General features: G+C 54.0%; 2 protein-coding genes across 2 annotated transcripts; both read left to right on the forward strand.

Moving 5' to 3' along the window:
- Positions 1-1,354: 1,354 nt before the first annotated feature.
- A1O3_01083 (uncharacterized protein) lies at positions 1,355-4,471 on the forward strand (the record flags this gene model as incomplete). The annotated part of the gene is made up of 3 exons (XM_007731231.1): positions 1,355-3,940; positions 4,023-4,120; positions 4,243-4,471. 3 exons carry the CDS (start codon positions 1,355-1,357, stop codon positions 4,469-4,471), a joined length of 2,913 nt encoding a protein of 970 aa, XP_007729421.1.
- Positions 4,472-10,711: 6,240 nt separating this feature from the next.
- On the forward strand, positions 10,712-12,076 carry A1O3_01084 (uncharacterized protein; the record flags this gene model as incomplete). The annotated part of the gene is made up of 1 exon (XM_007731232.1): positions 10,712-12,076. The coding sequence occupies one exon, from the start codon at positions 10,712-10,714 to the stop codon at positions 12,074-12,076; it is 1,365 nt and encodes a 454-aa protein (XP_007729422.1).
- Positions 12,077-13,901: the final 1,825 nt, after the last annotated feature.

Raw genomic sequence — 13,901 nt, forward strand, 5'->3', positions numbered from 1 at the left:
GGAGGGGAGCAGATGCGAATACTCCTGTGGTATATCGTAGTAGGCTAGCAGCATGAGGGAATCTTTCCACGGAACCTACAGGTAGCTTCTCGATTTGCTAGGAATCGGCAGGGGAGAACTCTCTGGGTGATAGTGACAATGAAATACCTATTCGAGGCCTATAGTCTTCGCCTTCGACGGATAGACTGTTATTCTTTGTTGTATGTAGAGACTGTTGTCACAGTGAGCGAGGGTAACACACGCGCGAAAACACGGTGTCACGTGATAAGACCCGGTACCAACTAGGCGCCCGCCAGCCAACCGCAATATTTAAGGTCAGGCCTCCTCAACCTGACCTCACTTGTCTGTTGATGAACCAGAAAACGCCCACAACCAGCCCATACTTGCTTAAATTGATAAAGCGACCCTAGTATCGGCTCCGTGGCAATCTGAGTGGCCCCAAACCGCCCATCAGGGGCTGCAGCGGATTGTAGCCATCTCACAGGATTGCACTTCTGCCTGAGTACCTCTCTGCCATTTGCAGGCATCGTGGTTGTCAAACGACTGTTGGATATACCACGAACCGCCTGGTAGGAGTCAATTCCCTCCGGCTGCCATCCAGAATCAATCCCGCCACGGAACCAGGATCATCAATCTCAGACACTTTGACCTCCATATAGCACTGGACAGTCATTGCTGGCGACCGGTTTGATTGGACAGCCTTGCTTATCAAGCTGATCTAGTACTCTTTGCAAATGAGAAGGCCCAAATAGAGAAGTGCCTTACTTCTGGCGTTCAGAGATATCTCAACAGCAGATCTGATTCCCACCATCGTCACCCAATGCTGCCTTTGTCGCTGTTTGGGATAGAAAGACTAAGAACGCATAAAGCCGCCTGCTGGAAGTTCGAAAGAAGACACTGCAGCTGTTTCTTCCTCACAATATGATGTATCGGTGTTGTGAATGTTTCTTGTGAACGTTTCGCAAGCTGCTAGGGGCAGGTGAAGTCAACATCGTATCACATGCTCGTTGAGTTGTCCAATTCAGCACGACCACAACACACTGACACTTGGCGACAATTTCTCAGAAGACTTATCTCACTTCTCGTGATCCTCAACATTGAGCGCGAATATAAATCCGTGTCTCCCTTCTTTCCCCTACCGCGCTTCTTTGTGCGAGACAGGGCTCGTCTCAAGACCTGCACGTTGCCGACACATCCAAGCTTTATTGTTCAGCAAACTCTGCATGTGCCAGTACTAAAGCCTGCGCTTCCATACCACCGTCCAAGTCGCACAACAGGCACCGATCTCCCTACCATCCTTGATTTACCCAGTCAAGAACTTTCCTGTGCTATCCAGGGGAAAGGTGCTGGAATCATGCCGGCCATTCCTATATCTCCTAACGTGGTTGATTTGTGCTCTGACTCTGACGACGAGTCTGAGGCCAACACTCCCACCCCCCAAGGTTCTCAGTTCAATCGCGATGGCGAGTCTCCACCTAGATCACCACTTCTCCCATGGGGGCCTGGTGACTTTTCAGTCACTACAAATGAACCTATCTCCGGACGCGTTCATTCCGGAATCGACATCGACACGCTCGAAGAAGAAATTCACCTGATTCCGCCGGGCATGATGTACTGTCGTGGTTGCAAACTTTCCCCATACGAATTTGATGAAGATGGCAACGAAATACCACGTGAAGTGACAAACGAAAGACGAGACAAGATCATCAGGGCCAAGCTCAAGGCGCAAGAAGAGGCAAAGAGGGCTGCTGCAGATAACAACACCAATGCAACGAACACTGTTCCTCTTGGTAGCCAAAATGTGACGATACACAATGAGGTTCCCAACCCACCAGGGACTAGCAGGACGATCCAGCGACGCACCACCATAGCCAGCCCCACCCGGGTCGTCGACTTGAGCACCCCCGATGATCAAAGTGCAGCCAGCCGTACTGAGCCTAGCAGCAACAACGAAGATGGCCTGCACGTACGTCCAACACCGGTGCCACCGCAGGGAATGTCTTTTGTCCAAGATTCAGCTCGAGCGGCTCTCCGATCTCTACCCACGAGCAAGAACAAAGGCAAGGGCAGAGACCGAGAACCCATCGCTGCAATCGACCTCTCATTGCTTGAATCTGACGATGATCCCAATAGCCGCTCTGATCCAGAACATCATAATAGCAGTCTGAGTGGTGATGAAGATTTGAGGAGAGCGATTGCGCTATCCCTCCAGGATGACCCAACTCCAGACACTGTAGACGGGCCTGCTGCTTCATCGTCAAGCAGCAACGCACTAACAAACAGAGTCAGTCAGACAGCAAGACAAGCTTCCATCGTGTCTGTGACAAGAACGCCTACGGACAACCTGGCGAGGGAAGCTGGAGAGACTCAGAGTAAAGGTACTTCGTTGAACACTGAATCCGACATTTTTCTTGCGAGATCTAACGTGACTTTCCCAGGACAACAAGGCGGCTTGCCCACCATAGACAACAGAACATTGTCTTCGAACGACTCAAACGTAGCACTGCCCACTCCGTTTGGCCTGACTGGTCTTGATCGCAAACAGATGGAAGCTGAGCGTCTAGCGCGTCTCAAGAGAAAGCGACAAGGTGAAGAAGACAATGGTTCTGGTATTGGGAACAAGGTGGCGTGTGTTGAGGATGTGGGATCGCGATCACAAGCAACCATCTCACCGCCACCGCCTCGACGCTTTCAAGAAAAGACCCGAGGCGTTCCGGTCCATAGCCAACAACTCTCTACGTCAGCGACGGGCCCAGCTTTCAAGAACACCAGTGAAAGTGCAAGAGACAGAGACCCCATGAGAGCGGCTCCTGTCACTGCGAGGATTGAGCACCCAAGAAGCACATCGAGCTACTACCCGAAGGGCGTTGTTTTGAAGACACGTATTGCTGGCTATGATACAACCAACACCATCGACTTCGCCACCCTTATCTCGCCGTCCTCTTCACTTGAGTCGTGCCTGTTGTCTTCTTTTATCTGGGACTTTGACTGGCTCTTCCCGCACTTTGACACGAAGCGTACCAAGTTCCAACTTGTCATGCACGCAAAGGCCTCCGGACAGCGAGAGGCTTTGATGGCGGACTTCCTCGGCATTCCGAATGTGCGGTTGTGTTTCCCACCCATGGATGGAAACGTCAATTGCATGCACAGCAAGCTGATGTTGTTCTCATACAACGATGACGCCGAGGACGAGGGCGCCAGCTCCGGCTGGAAAGGGCCGAGATGTCGCATCGTCGTCCCGACAGCGAATCTCGTCGGCTTCGACTGGGGCGTCGGCGGGTTCATGGAAAACACGGTCTGGCTCATCGATCTGCCTGTCAAGACACGTCCGAAGCTCGCGACTCCGACAGGCACTACATCAGGTCAAGGTCAGCAGACACAGTTTGAGAAGTCGCTGATAGGGTTTCTGAAAGCGCAGACTGTCCCCGAGGACGTGATCGAGAGGCTGGAGCAGTTCGATTTCAGCGAGACGGCGCAGCTGGGCTTTGTGCACACCATCGGCGGCATGCACGTCGGGGAAAGCTGGAGAAGCACTGGGCTTTGCGGGTTGAGCCAAGTCATCACCGACCTGGGACTTGCGAGCCGCGGACCCATCGAGATGGATTGTGTGACATCTTCACTTGGAAGTTTGACTGACGAGTTCATGCGCTCCATGTATCTGGCTGCTCAGGGGGACGATGGACTGGCCGAGTACGAGAGACGCACACTGTCATCCAGGACAGGCTCGGGAGGACGGCTGCGAGTGCAAGGACGCGACGACTGGAAGGAGAGGATGCGGGTCTACTATCCAAGCGACGAAACTGTCAGACGCTCGAAAGGGGGACCCAGCAAGGCGGGGACCATCTGCTTCTCATCGAAGTGGTGGCAGAATGGGAAATTTCCAAAGGCCAACCTGCGGGACTGTGTTAGCGTTCGAGAAGGTTTGCTCATGCACAATAAGGTATGCCCTCTCGCAGATTGCCCGTGTCCTCCACGGGGCCAGGATGGCGATGGCCAAAAACTGACATTTCCCTTTCCCATAGCTCATGTTTGTGCGATATGCTGCGCCGGTGGAGCCCCGTCGTGGCGGGAACATGGGATGGGCATACGTGGGCAGTGCCAATTTGTCCGAGAGCGCCTGGTAAGTCAACTCTTTATCGTGTTCCACTCCTGTCTATGCCCTGCCCTGCCGCATTGCTGGGGCCTGGCTCAGCAATGTGATCCAAAAAGTTATAGACTCGCGTTGACGTTTGGTCTCGTCAGGGGCCGATTGGTGCAAGACAGAGCCACCAAGCAGCCTAAGCTGAACTGCCGCAACTGGGAATGCGGAGTCATCCTTCCACATGTAGCAGAGACCAGCAGCTCTGGCACCGGCAGGCTAGACACAGGTGACCAGCCAGGCCTCGTGCTGTTCGACCAGCTTGTGCCACTCCCGATGAGAGTCCCGAGCGAGCGGCTCGAAGGGAGGAAGCCATGGACCATGTTTGACTGAGAGATGGCACCGCACACCAGACGACATTGCCGTCTGTGCCTACGCGGACACCTCTCTACGAGCACACCGAGTCAAGTGAGCGGACAAATAAGATGGATGGACTGGGCATGTTGGAGGGTCACGATTTCAGTCTGGCACTGGCGTTTTGGCAGCGTAAGAGACACATGTGTGTGGTGGTCTCGAAGTCAATTCACGGATGGATACAAGGCCAATGATGGCAGGGCTGGTCTACGCTGTGAAGGGATCATGTGGTGTACTAGCTGGCCGGGAGGAGGAATACTGAAGCAGGATAGCTATTCTCGCATTGTAGGGAGAGGAAGACACTCCTGTGGGTAGTCAAATGCCCATCCGCTTTCGCGAAGCGAGTCAGATAATGTTGAATACGACAGAATAACTCATGTCGACACTGGTGACTCCCCCCGGGCCATAGTTCCACTAGCTAACACATGCTGAGGACTGGGATGGCTGACCGGGGATTGGCGGCCTAACACCGTCTATCGCCAGACGAGGGCCCGTAGGGGCGAACAGGTCAGTGTCGCTACTACAGTATGAAGAGATTATTCTTTGTCGATAAGTGGCGGGCGAGTCTTCTGGTCGTGTTGCTGTAACATTGGCACAAGCGATCTGGCAGCTGGGGCAAGAAGGTTTCAGGGTCAAGCTTTACTTTTGTCCTGTAGATTTTGAATTCCAGCTAGCTTTGCATCGCTCTGACCTTTTGCAGGACTCGGGGTAGGCGTAGGTGTGCTGTACCGACAGGCTGATCCGTGAGAGTGAGGGTGTGGAGGTCCGACGGGCCGCGAGCCTTTCTTCAGTCCTTTCCAGCCCCCTTAGTCTCCTCTCTCCTTCACATGTTCGTGCTCCGTGAGACTCGTCTCAAAGCGTCGCAAGGACAACTCGTCCTTGTGGGCCTCTTGTTGAGCACATCGAACCGCGACTCCTGACTTGGTGGAGCTCATGATCCTGGCTCGGGCTCATTTTCAGGTGTTAGGATGCAGCAATGGCAACGGCGTCATTGACAGGCCCGATCCTCTGTTACCCTGTTACCCTGTCCACAGTCAGATGTCACGGTGGGTAGTTCAGAAGCAAACGCAGAAGACGAATACAGTGTGCAGGACTCCTTCCAGGATACCTCGGGAGGTGGAGCGAACATGTCGCATGTTGACGGTGAGAGTAGCGCACCTCATGACAATATTCGTAAGCCCCGTTTTAGCATCGCCCAGATTCCATACTATGTTACCGCTTCTTGAATACAACGTTGAGCCTCGCCGAAATGGAAATGGCCGATACGACTCTGTTTCTCAAATTGTGCCGCTTCAAATTCGTCAAGAACCTAAGAATGGATGGGAGGCCAATAGAGTTACGCTGCCATGTAAGTACCGAAAAGTGGTTTGGTGCCAGGCTCCATCTTGCGGCACTTGACGTCCAATCCTCAACCGTTCCAGTGCAGTTTCGGGTAGATCCTTAACAAAAAGAGGTGTGGATTGCTGTAGGCGTGACAGCGTAACACAGGCTCATCTCACTCGACCAGCAACAAATGTAGTGGACATCTCGACGACCGCTGGAAAGAAAGGGGAAATGTGTCCGAGGATCGGGCACGGAGTTGGCAGCAGCCTGAGGTCGCTGGCAACATGTTGCTTCAACACCATTTCACTCACAGGCGGAGCGGAGGGAGCGGAGGAGTCCTCGGCAAACGGGGGTTCTAGACTCGAGACTGGTGCAGCTGGCGCGTGGCTCTTGTCACGAGCCGACCAAGAATTGATCAACAGACCTGCTCTGAGGTTGCAGAGTGGTGATGGAGGATCATTAGAAGGTAGAAGGTATCCGTAGCATGTACGGATAGGCAGTTAGTGTCCGGGCGACGCAGGCGCCACCGCCCACCGCCCACCGCCCACCGCCCACCGCATCTTACATACACGGTGCCAGTGCCACTGCGGTGGCTAGTAAAGGGGCTAGACTATCTTGGTCTCTTTGGTCTCTTGGTCTCTTGGCCCTGCCCCCAAAGGGCCTAGTTGGAATCCCGGGGTTGAAGCAACCTTGCCTTGCCCGTGTGGAAAAGTCGACACGCAAAAATAATAGGTAAGAAGCAGTCGGACATGTCGGACGTGGCGGTGCTGCTGGTAGTGGTAGACTCGGGTCTCGCCAACTTGAGCTGCAGCATGCAAGTATGGTGGCTGAGGCTTACAACAGCAAGCTAACAGTCTATGCCTGAGGCCTTCGGCACCTCCGCTCAACTCCTTCCACTTTAGTAAATATCCGTACGGCGTATGGGGAGTACTACTATGCGGCGTAGTGTCTGTGGTGCTAGCCACCAGCCACGGCATCGAGACCGATTGATTGTCCGTTTTCCGGTTTTCCGTGCCCTACAAGACAAGATGAAGATGGCGGTGGCGTGGAGAGAGGTGGATACTTGTCTTCTGTCTTGAAACCTGTCGCCTCGCCCTCCCTCGGCCCCAGGTGTCTTAACTTTGAAGTGTGCCCTTGTCCAGCTGCAGCACTAACCAGGGAGCGCCCCAGCTGCGTCGATGACTTGCACCAGTGTACCACTCTGCTGGGACACGCCTCCTTTCCTTCCGAGCAGGCATCTTTCAGCTGTCGCCGACCCTGGACAGTTATCCTGACGAACCTCTCAAGAACATGATCCCACGCAGTGGCGTTGATGAACGTGAACTAGGGGCCCTGCCACGTCAAGAGGTGGCTAAAACATCCCCCGGGAAGCTGATGCTCCTGAACATACTATATCTGATGGGCTATCGGTAGAACGATGACGCTCAGCGATATGCAGTATCTGCTTTCTGGCTCGCACACATAGGTCATCACAAGCCACGCGGCACATTGCGCTAGGATCGGCCTTGAAGACTGAAATCTGTCGAGCGTCCGTATGACGCCAATTTGCGGTAGTAGTGACTGCGCTTAAAGAGCCTTTCTGAAGGGATCTATCATACGGGACTAGCCTCGAAGCCACTGCCAAACGTCCACTGTCATGAATCTCAGCTTCTTCCGAGGTTTGCGATGCCTTCACTGTGATCTGATTGGCTCGATGGCGGCGAAGCTCGGTACCTAACGCTATTTCTCCCTGCACGAAGATGGCTACACCTCCTAAACCAGCATATCAGTGCCCACGTCCTCGGCCAAGGATTGCCAATGACAACCCCTGCTACGCCCCCCTTCAGCATTTGGATCGAGTGATTCTCGCCGGCAACGATTGGGTGAGTGAGCATGCACTGACCGGGGAGCAGCGGCTCCGAACAGTCTGGACCGAGCTGACGGGATCTGGTTGGCGTGCCGCTAGAGAAGGATCCGCGACGATTCGGTGAACAGTCAAGACATGGGGAAGAACGAGCGAAGAAGCACGGGTTGCTTCTCATTTCAGGGCCCAGCGGGAGGGTCCACTGCTAGCCACGGCCCTAATTTGCAGCGCCAGACACATTGGCCCAGAGGAATCTGGAAATGAGCGGCAGCGAGCGGTGATGAAGACGAAGACAGAGAAGGATATGGTAGGCACCTAATAGGCACCTAGTAGGCAATAACAGACAGGAGCCGAAAGCAATACGTACTCCTGCAGAGGCCAACAGGGGGATGCACGGTGCGCGGAGAGAATTGGGTGGTTCTTTGAGGCACTTTTAACAGCGCAGCGCAGCCTGCGGTGGCCCGCACAACGCAGCCACATCACCCCTGCATCGCTGAGGGAGGGTCAGTGCAGCTGCCGCTTCTCAGGTTCCATTGCTCCATGCACGCCACGTACTCCGTAGAGACATATGGCATTCTTGAAAATCAACTGCATCCGATCGTCATGTCTGTCTGCCGCGTGCTAATGGCAAATGGCACGTCCTCTGCATCGCCTCAACATGGTGCTCGGGAGGTTGGCCAATCCACTCACCCCAAATTGTGCCTTCGACTTGGTTCGGCTATTTCGCAGGCAACGATATCTTCCATCTCCTTCTTGCAACGTGAACCGAGCCCGGTAAAGCGCGTCGTCTGGCGGTACGTGTCGGATCGGCAGCGATAGAGGGCCGCGGGAAACGACGATAAGGGGGGCAACTCGACTCGCGGTGCCCGTCTTATAAGCAGAGACAGAGAAGACGACCAGACGACCTGGCGTGGCCAGGATAGAGAGCTGAGCAGAAACAGACTTGTCATCCCGCTGGCCATCCACCAACGCAATAGTGCGAACGGACAGAGCCAATCGCGGTGGGCGACGAAGGACTCAGATGAGCCCATCGGAGAGCGCCCCGTTGGCCGCACCAGAACATCGTCGGGAGGCTAGTCGTGTAGGTAGGGTTCTGTAGTTCTGTAGCTAGTTGGGTTAGGCCTAAGGAGGCTGCCTGGGTGGCTTATGCCTCGCCTTGTCCCCCCAGCGTGGTCTGTGTTTCTTTTTGGACGAGCGATTCCGTAGTGACAGGCTTTGTCAGGCGCACCTCCTTGCCCGTTGAAGTGACATCTCTGGCACTTGGAAAGGACGCACCCAGGCAAGAGACGCTTGCATTGGTATTTCCGGCCCTTATGTCAGGACCTGCGGCAGGGATTGGCTTCTTCGCCTCTGCTCCAACACACATATATCGCCGGCGTGTTCTCTAAAGAAGCGAGCCAACCTCGGATATCATAACCTGACTTACTCGGGCTGCGCATACGCACGACATACACAGAAGCCCATATGTTATAAGCCATTCTCCGCTCTGGGTCTCGGTCTGCCAGACCAGAACCTTCGCCTTTTAGCAATTGCCAGCCCTTTGCTGCCCCAAGCCTGCGACTATCACCTCCGTCCCCGGGCTCCCGGAACTCAATCGCTGTGGCCCTGTGAAAGCCAGTCTCCGCTCCTCAATCTTCTTCGCTCAAGCTCGAGTTTACCTTTGGAAGTTGAGGATTGTGCCATTGGCTCCCATTTACTTCATGGTCGTTCTTCACGCGGATGGGCGTCTGAAACTCTTCTAGTCGCCCCAGCTCAGGCAGAGGCATTCAACTTTTTGTACGATCTAAACCAGCGAAAGGCTCAGCTGGTTGACGACCAAACATCATCTTCTCGCAAATTTGCCCAGACTGTGACTGGGTAGCGCGGCAGCACGACCACAAGACAGGCTCGGCAGTCCTTGGATGTTGGTGGCAGCAAGGCCACCACAAGTCGGCAGCACCTCTCAGAGATCACTACACCTCCGACTGTCACAATAGCAATTGCTTCCTCCGTGTCGCTATCTGGGGACGGTTGCAGGCTTTCCTTCTCTCCTTGTCGGCAACTGGCTCTTCTTTCCATAGGGCATACCATTCCCGATCTCCGGGCCCCAGTTGGCGCCCTTCATCCACAGCAGGACGTTAGTGGACCGACCCTGCGCCCGATCATTTTTGCTGGGCCAGCCTTTTAGCCATACTATTTTTCCTTCAGAAAAAGCATCCCCGCCTGAGGATTGCTCCACGCCCAAAGTCTATAACCTAGCTGGCTATCCAGAGGTCTTTCCAGTCGGTGGCCACTGCTTCGAACTCAACTTGAGAAGCATTTTGACTTGGCACCATTCAAGGTGTGGCTGAGCGTTCGCCTACCACTGGCATGCGATTTCTGACTTCCCCAGGCCCATCGGTTTCCAGTGAACCCACTGTCAAACAATCCCCAGCGGGCCTCCAGATCACCTCTGAAACTCTGAGTCAGTTTTCTGGCTTTTCCCAGGGATTCGACCCCGTGCGGCTGCAGCACGTTCGAAGACGTCTAAAGTCAAATCTGCTGCGGAGCACTTGGTGGTCCAGAAGAGCGCTGGATACTGATTTGCGCTGGTTGTAAACAACGAATTACTACGGACGGCGGATTCTGACGCTCGCCGACATCTGCTCCTGTCTCTGTAGCAGGGCGCACGTCAACATTGCCCTAGAGCTCCTTTCCAACCTGGATCTTGCGGCAGGAGTTCGGACCTTCAGGTCTGACTTGCCCTTGATCCCGCCCCGGTCCCTTCAGTCCAACCTCCGTCGCGATCGGTTGGGGCCCTTGAAGACAGACTCCCTGGCACTTCACATTTGCACAAACTCGTGCAGCTGAAGATACGTATAACGTCCACTGGACACCCAGTGACTTTGATTTCCTTCACACCACTCTGGTATCAGGACCTCGCTCTTCGCAACCTTCCTGCGAACGCATGTTCCTAATCTTCTCGTCTGAGTTTCGCTAAGATTAGAGTCTTGAGCATCCGAAAACCTTCACCCACAAGGCTTCCCAAGCCTGACCTGGTGGTACAGCACCTCTACACTCCGCAACCTTCCACGATGTCGTCTGGCGGAGCAGCTCTCCAGCCAACGTTTCGAGGCCATGTAGCCACTACACAAGATGCTCTTATTCTGTTTGAAGCGTGCCTGCAGGGCCATCTCTCCCACGTACCCCGGCGACCGCATGACCGAGAACGGAGTACCCTGATCAGGAGCGGCTGCATATTCATTTATGAAGAAAACGCGTCGGGAATCAAGAGGTGGACTGATGGAGTGACCTGGAGTCCCAGTCGCATTCTCGGCAATTTCTTGGTATACCGTGAACTCGACAAGCCCTTCCCTCCCGGAGAGAAGAAGCGAGCGATGAAAAAGCACCAGAGACGATCAACCCGGCCGGGCGAGCCTTACGCCAGATCAGACGGAGGCTCCTTCTCAGACGGACAATCTGGTACCCTTGCGGCAGTTGCAGGAGACCGCGGCACCACAGCTGAGGTCGAGAGACAACTAATCGGCTCACTTGTGGACTCGTACGGATTTAAACAGGACGGCCTCGTCAAGAAAACCATGAGTGTGACGGTGCAAGGGATCACCCATCACCTGGTCTCCTACTACCATGTCAATGACGTGTTATCGAACAACCTGCGAACGCCTTCTCAAACAGACAATCTACAATATATCCGCCCCCGGACTGAGCTGATCTCGAAACAAAGCTTTCGGTCGCCGATTGAGGAGGTGGACGATGTTGACGGAAGCCAGGCCGCTTATGGGTATAGAGTAAATCCAGGCGGTGTGTACCTGCAAGATTACAACAAACCGCAGTATTACCTGCCCCAGAACTATCCGCCTATGGCTCCCCAGCAGCCCAGTGCGTCAGCTTATGGGATGAGCGTGGCCTCTATACCCGCATCTTACATGCCGTCGCCAGTGACTACACCGCATCTACCGGGTCAACGAACCGACTACAACCAATACGACCAGGCTGTTTATAACAGAAATTACGAGTCGCTCAGCAACCCACTTCCTCCTGCTTCAAAATCCATCCCTCCCACGCCTACAACAATGCCGCCCATGAATCCAGATCGAGCTCAAGCACAGCCAAGCATGTACCCGCCCATGAGCATGCAACCGCCAATGAACAATCTGAGCCCTGTATCAATGGACTCGAGATCCCATATCCCATACCGGAGCAGTTCATATTCTGTAAACACGAATGTGTCGCAAATGGACCACTCCCGCCAAAGCCAGCCATCCGCGGTCGAAGTCAAATATGAAGATCGCAGAGAATCTGGTCAACAGCAGACTCAGCTTTATCAAAGCCCGAGAACGCCTTACTATACGGACGGAGCTGTGCCACCGCTTTCTCAGCCACATTATTCGCAGCAGCCTCATTTGGGTCAGTGGGCAGCACAAAGTCATGCTCATTAGTGAGCCGTGGCAGTACCGTGGAACTGATGAACCACTTTAGTACCACCAATATGGACGGTCAATTGATTCAGATTGGTATCCAGCGTTTTCTGTCTTCGCCTACTACTTTCTGGAGCTACCACGCGCATGAGCCTCAAATCTGGCCGGCTCCTTATCATGCCTTTTGGCTGAGTATTGCGCTTTGCTTCCGAAATTTTCATTCAATCCAACCTGCTATTATTTGTCCAAGCCACTAGGGTCTGCTTCCAGCACCCTATTCATATCGCGACAAGGCAGATTCTTCTGGTGGCCAAGGATACGGTGTTCATGGGGTTCACGCGTATAAGCAGGAGACCGAGAGATTTTCCGAGCACTGGGCGCATCTGTCTCGTTCTCCTCTAGGACATGGTTTAAGGGAATCGCAAACAGCAGCAAACAGGAGATTATGATGACACGGCCGAAACTGAGAGACGTTGATTTCAAAAAACCAAAAAAAGGTTGGGGAAAAGCATACGGCGGATTTCCCAATGGCGGTACTTGGGGTTCTTGTGCTTTAAATAATGAGGGAGTCATCCGCGCACGCGTACCTGGATGGCTATGGATTGATTGGGCTTGCTTTTGGAGGCCGATGCTTTGCTGGAGAGGCTGTCTACGAATTTTAAGCAGGTAGATCAAAATACGATAGAGTGCAGTGCAGTGGCTGTTGATCGGGGACCTGGACTGCAGCCTGCGATACTCTACATGTTGCACTTATGTGTTCGATGCGATCTTTGTCTGGACTCGTAAGAGGCAGCGAGCCTTCCTCCTTTACGCCCACGTGACCGAGCCAGGCAGCATCACGTGCACCGTCACGTGGCGGAATGTACTGTCGCCTCCTTCCCCCTCCCTCTCTCTCATCACTCTACGGAGTATAACTCTGTACTCGTAGAGTAGGAATGACTCTGTGGCAGATTGGTTGATCTATTTTTGCAGATCAAAGGCCAAATGCTGCGGCCACGAAATCAATACGGTTGCTCAGCGCACATCAAAAGGTCGAGGCCCTCGGAGCTCGGAACGGTAGTGGAAGCGCGGGCCTCGATGATCAACGGGCTGAGAGCGAGGCCAGAAACGGAGGCAATAGGCGTCCAATGGTCCATACTTCTGGGTGTGGTGGCTGGAACCACCAATAACCCGCCATCATCCCAGACGTCGGTCACACGACGGCAGCTGAGAGCCATGATCGACATATTGAGTCCGCCCAGCTGCCATTCGACCGATGGCTACGGCCTGAAGATTGAGACTACGTACTCCGACAGTGCGCCACACTTACTAGTTCTGCGCCCTCAGGGATTGAGAATGGAAGTCTCCGTCAGCCATCCCGCTCCCGACAGTGACATTCTGACGACATGAACATGAACTTCTGGAAATCATATCCATACCGAGTGGCGGGCCATGATGCAGAACGATGTCCGCCTTGGGTCAGCTTTGGGATGATGAATCAGTACGAGCACGCCACGGAAGGCGCTATACCCCCCTGCAGACACAGTGGTGCGCGGCGATTGATTCATGCGTGTCGTCAGTAAGCTTCGAAAGGAGGAAAGGCAGAAAAACCAAGCTCTGGGTCGCGAGAGCTGTCCCGCTGTCACTTGTCTATCCACACCTGGTCAACCACGCACAGACTTGGAGGGCAATTTCCACCTCGTTGCAGCTGCACACAAACACCTAAGAACCAAGAATCTCAACTGAGAAGTTGGACGACTATTCGCCGCAGGCATTATTATTCTGCAAAAATGTACGGATACGGAGTACTCATTGACAAACAGAAAGACCCACAAGACCGGCAAAAGGTCCGAGAAAATACCTGGCC

The sequence above is a fragment of the Capronia epimyces genome (genome assembly GCF_000585565.1).
Source record: "Capronia epimyces CBS 606.96 chromosome Unknown aczIQ-supercont1.1, whole genome shotgun sequence".
NCBI classification, from domain to species: Eukaryota; Fungi; Ascomycota; class Eurotiomycetes; order Chaetothyriales; family Herpotrichiellaceae; genus Capronia; species Capronia epimyces.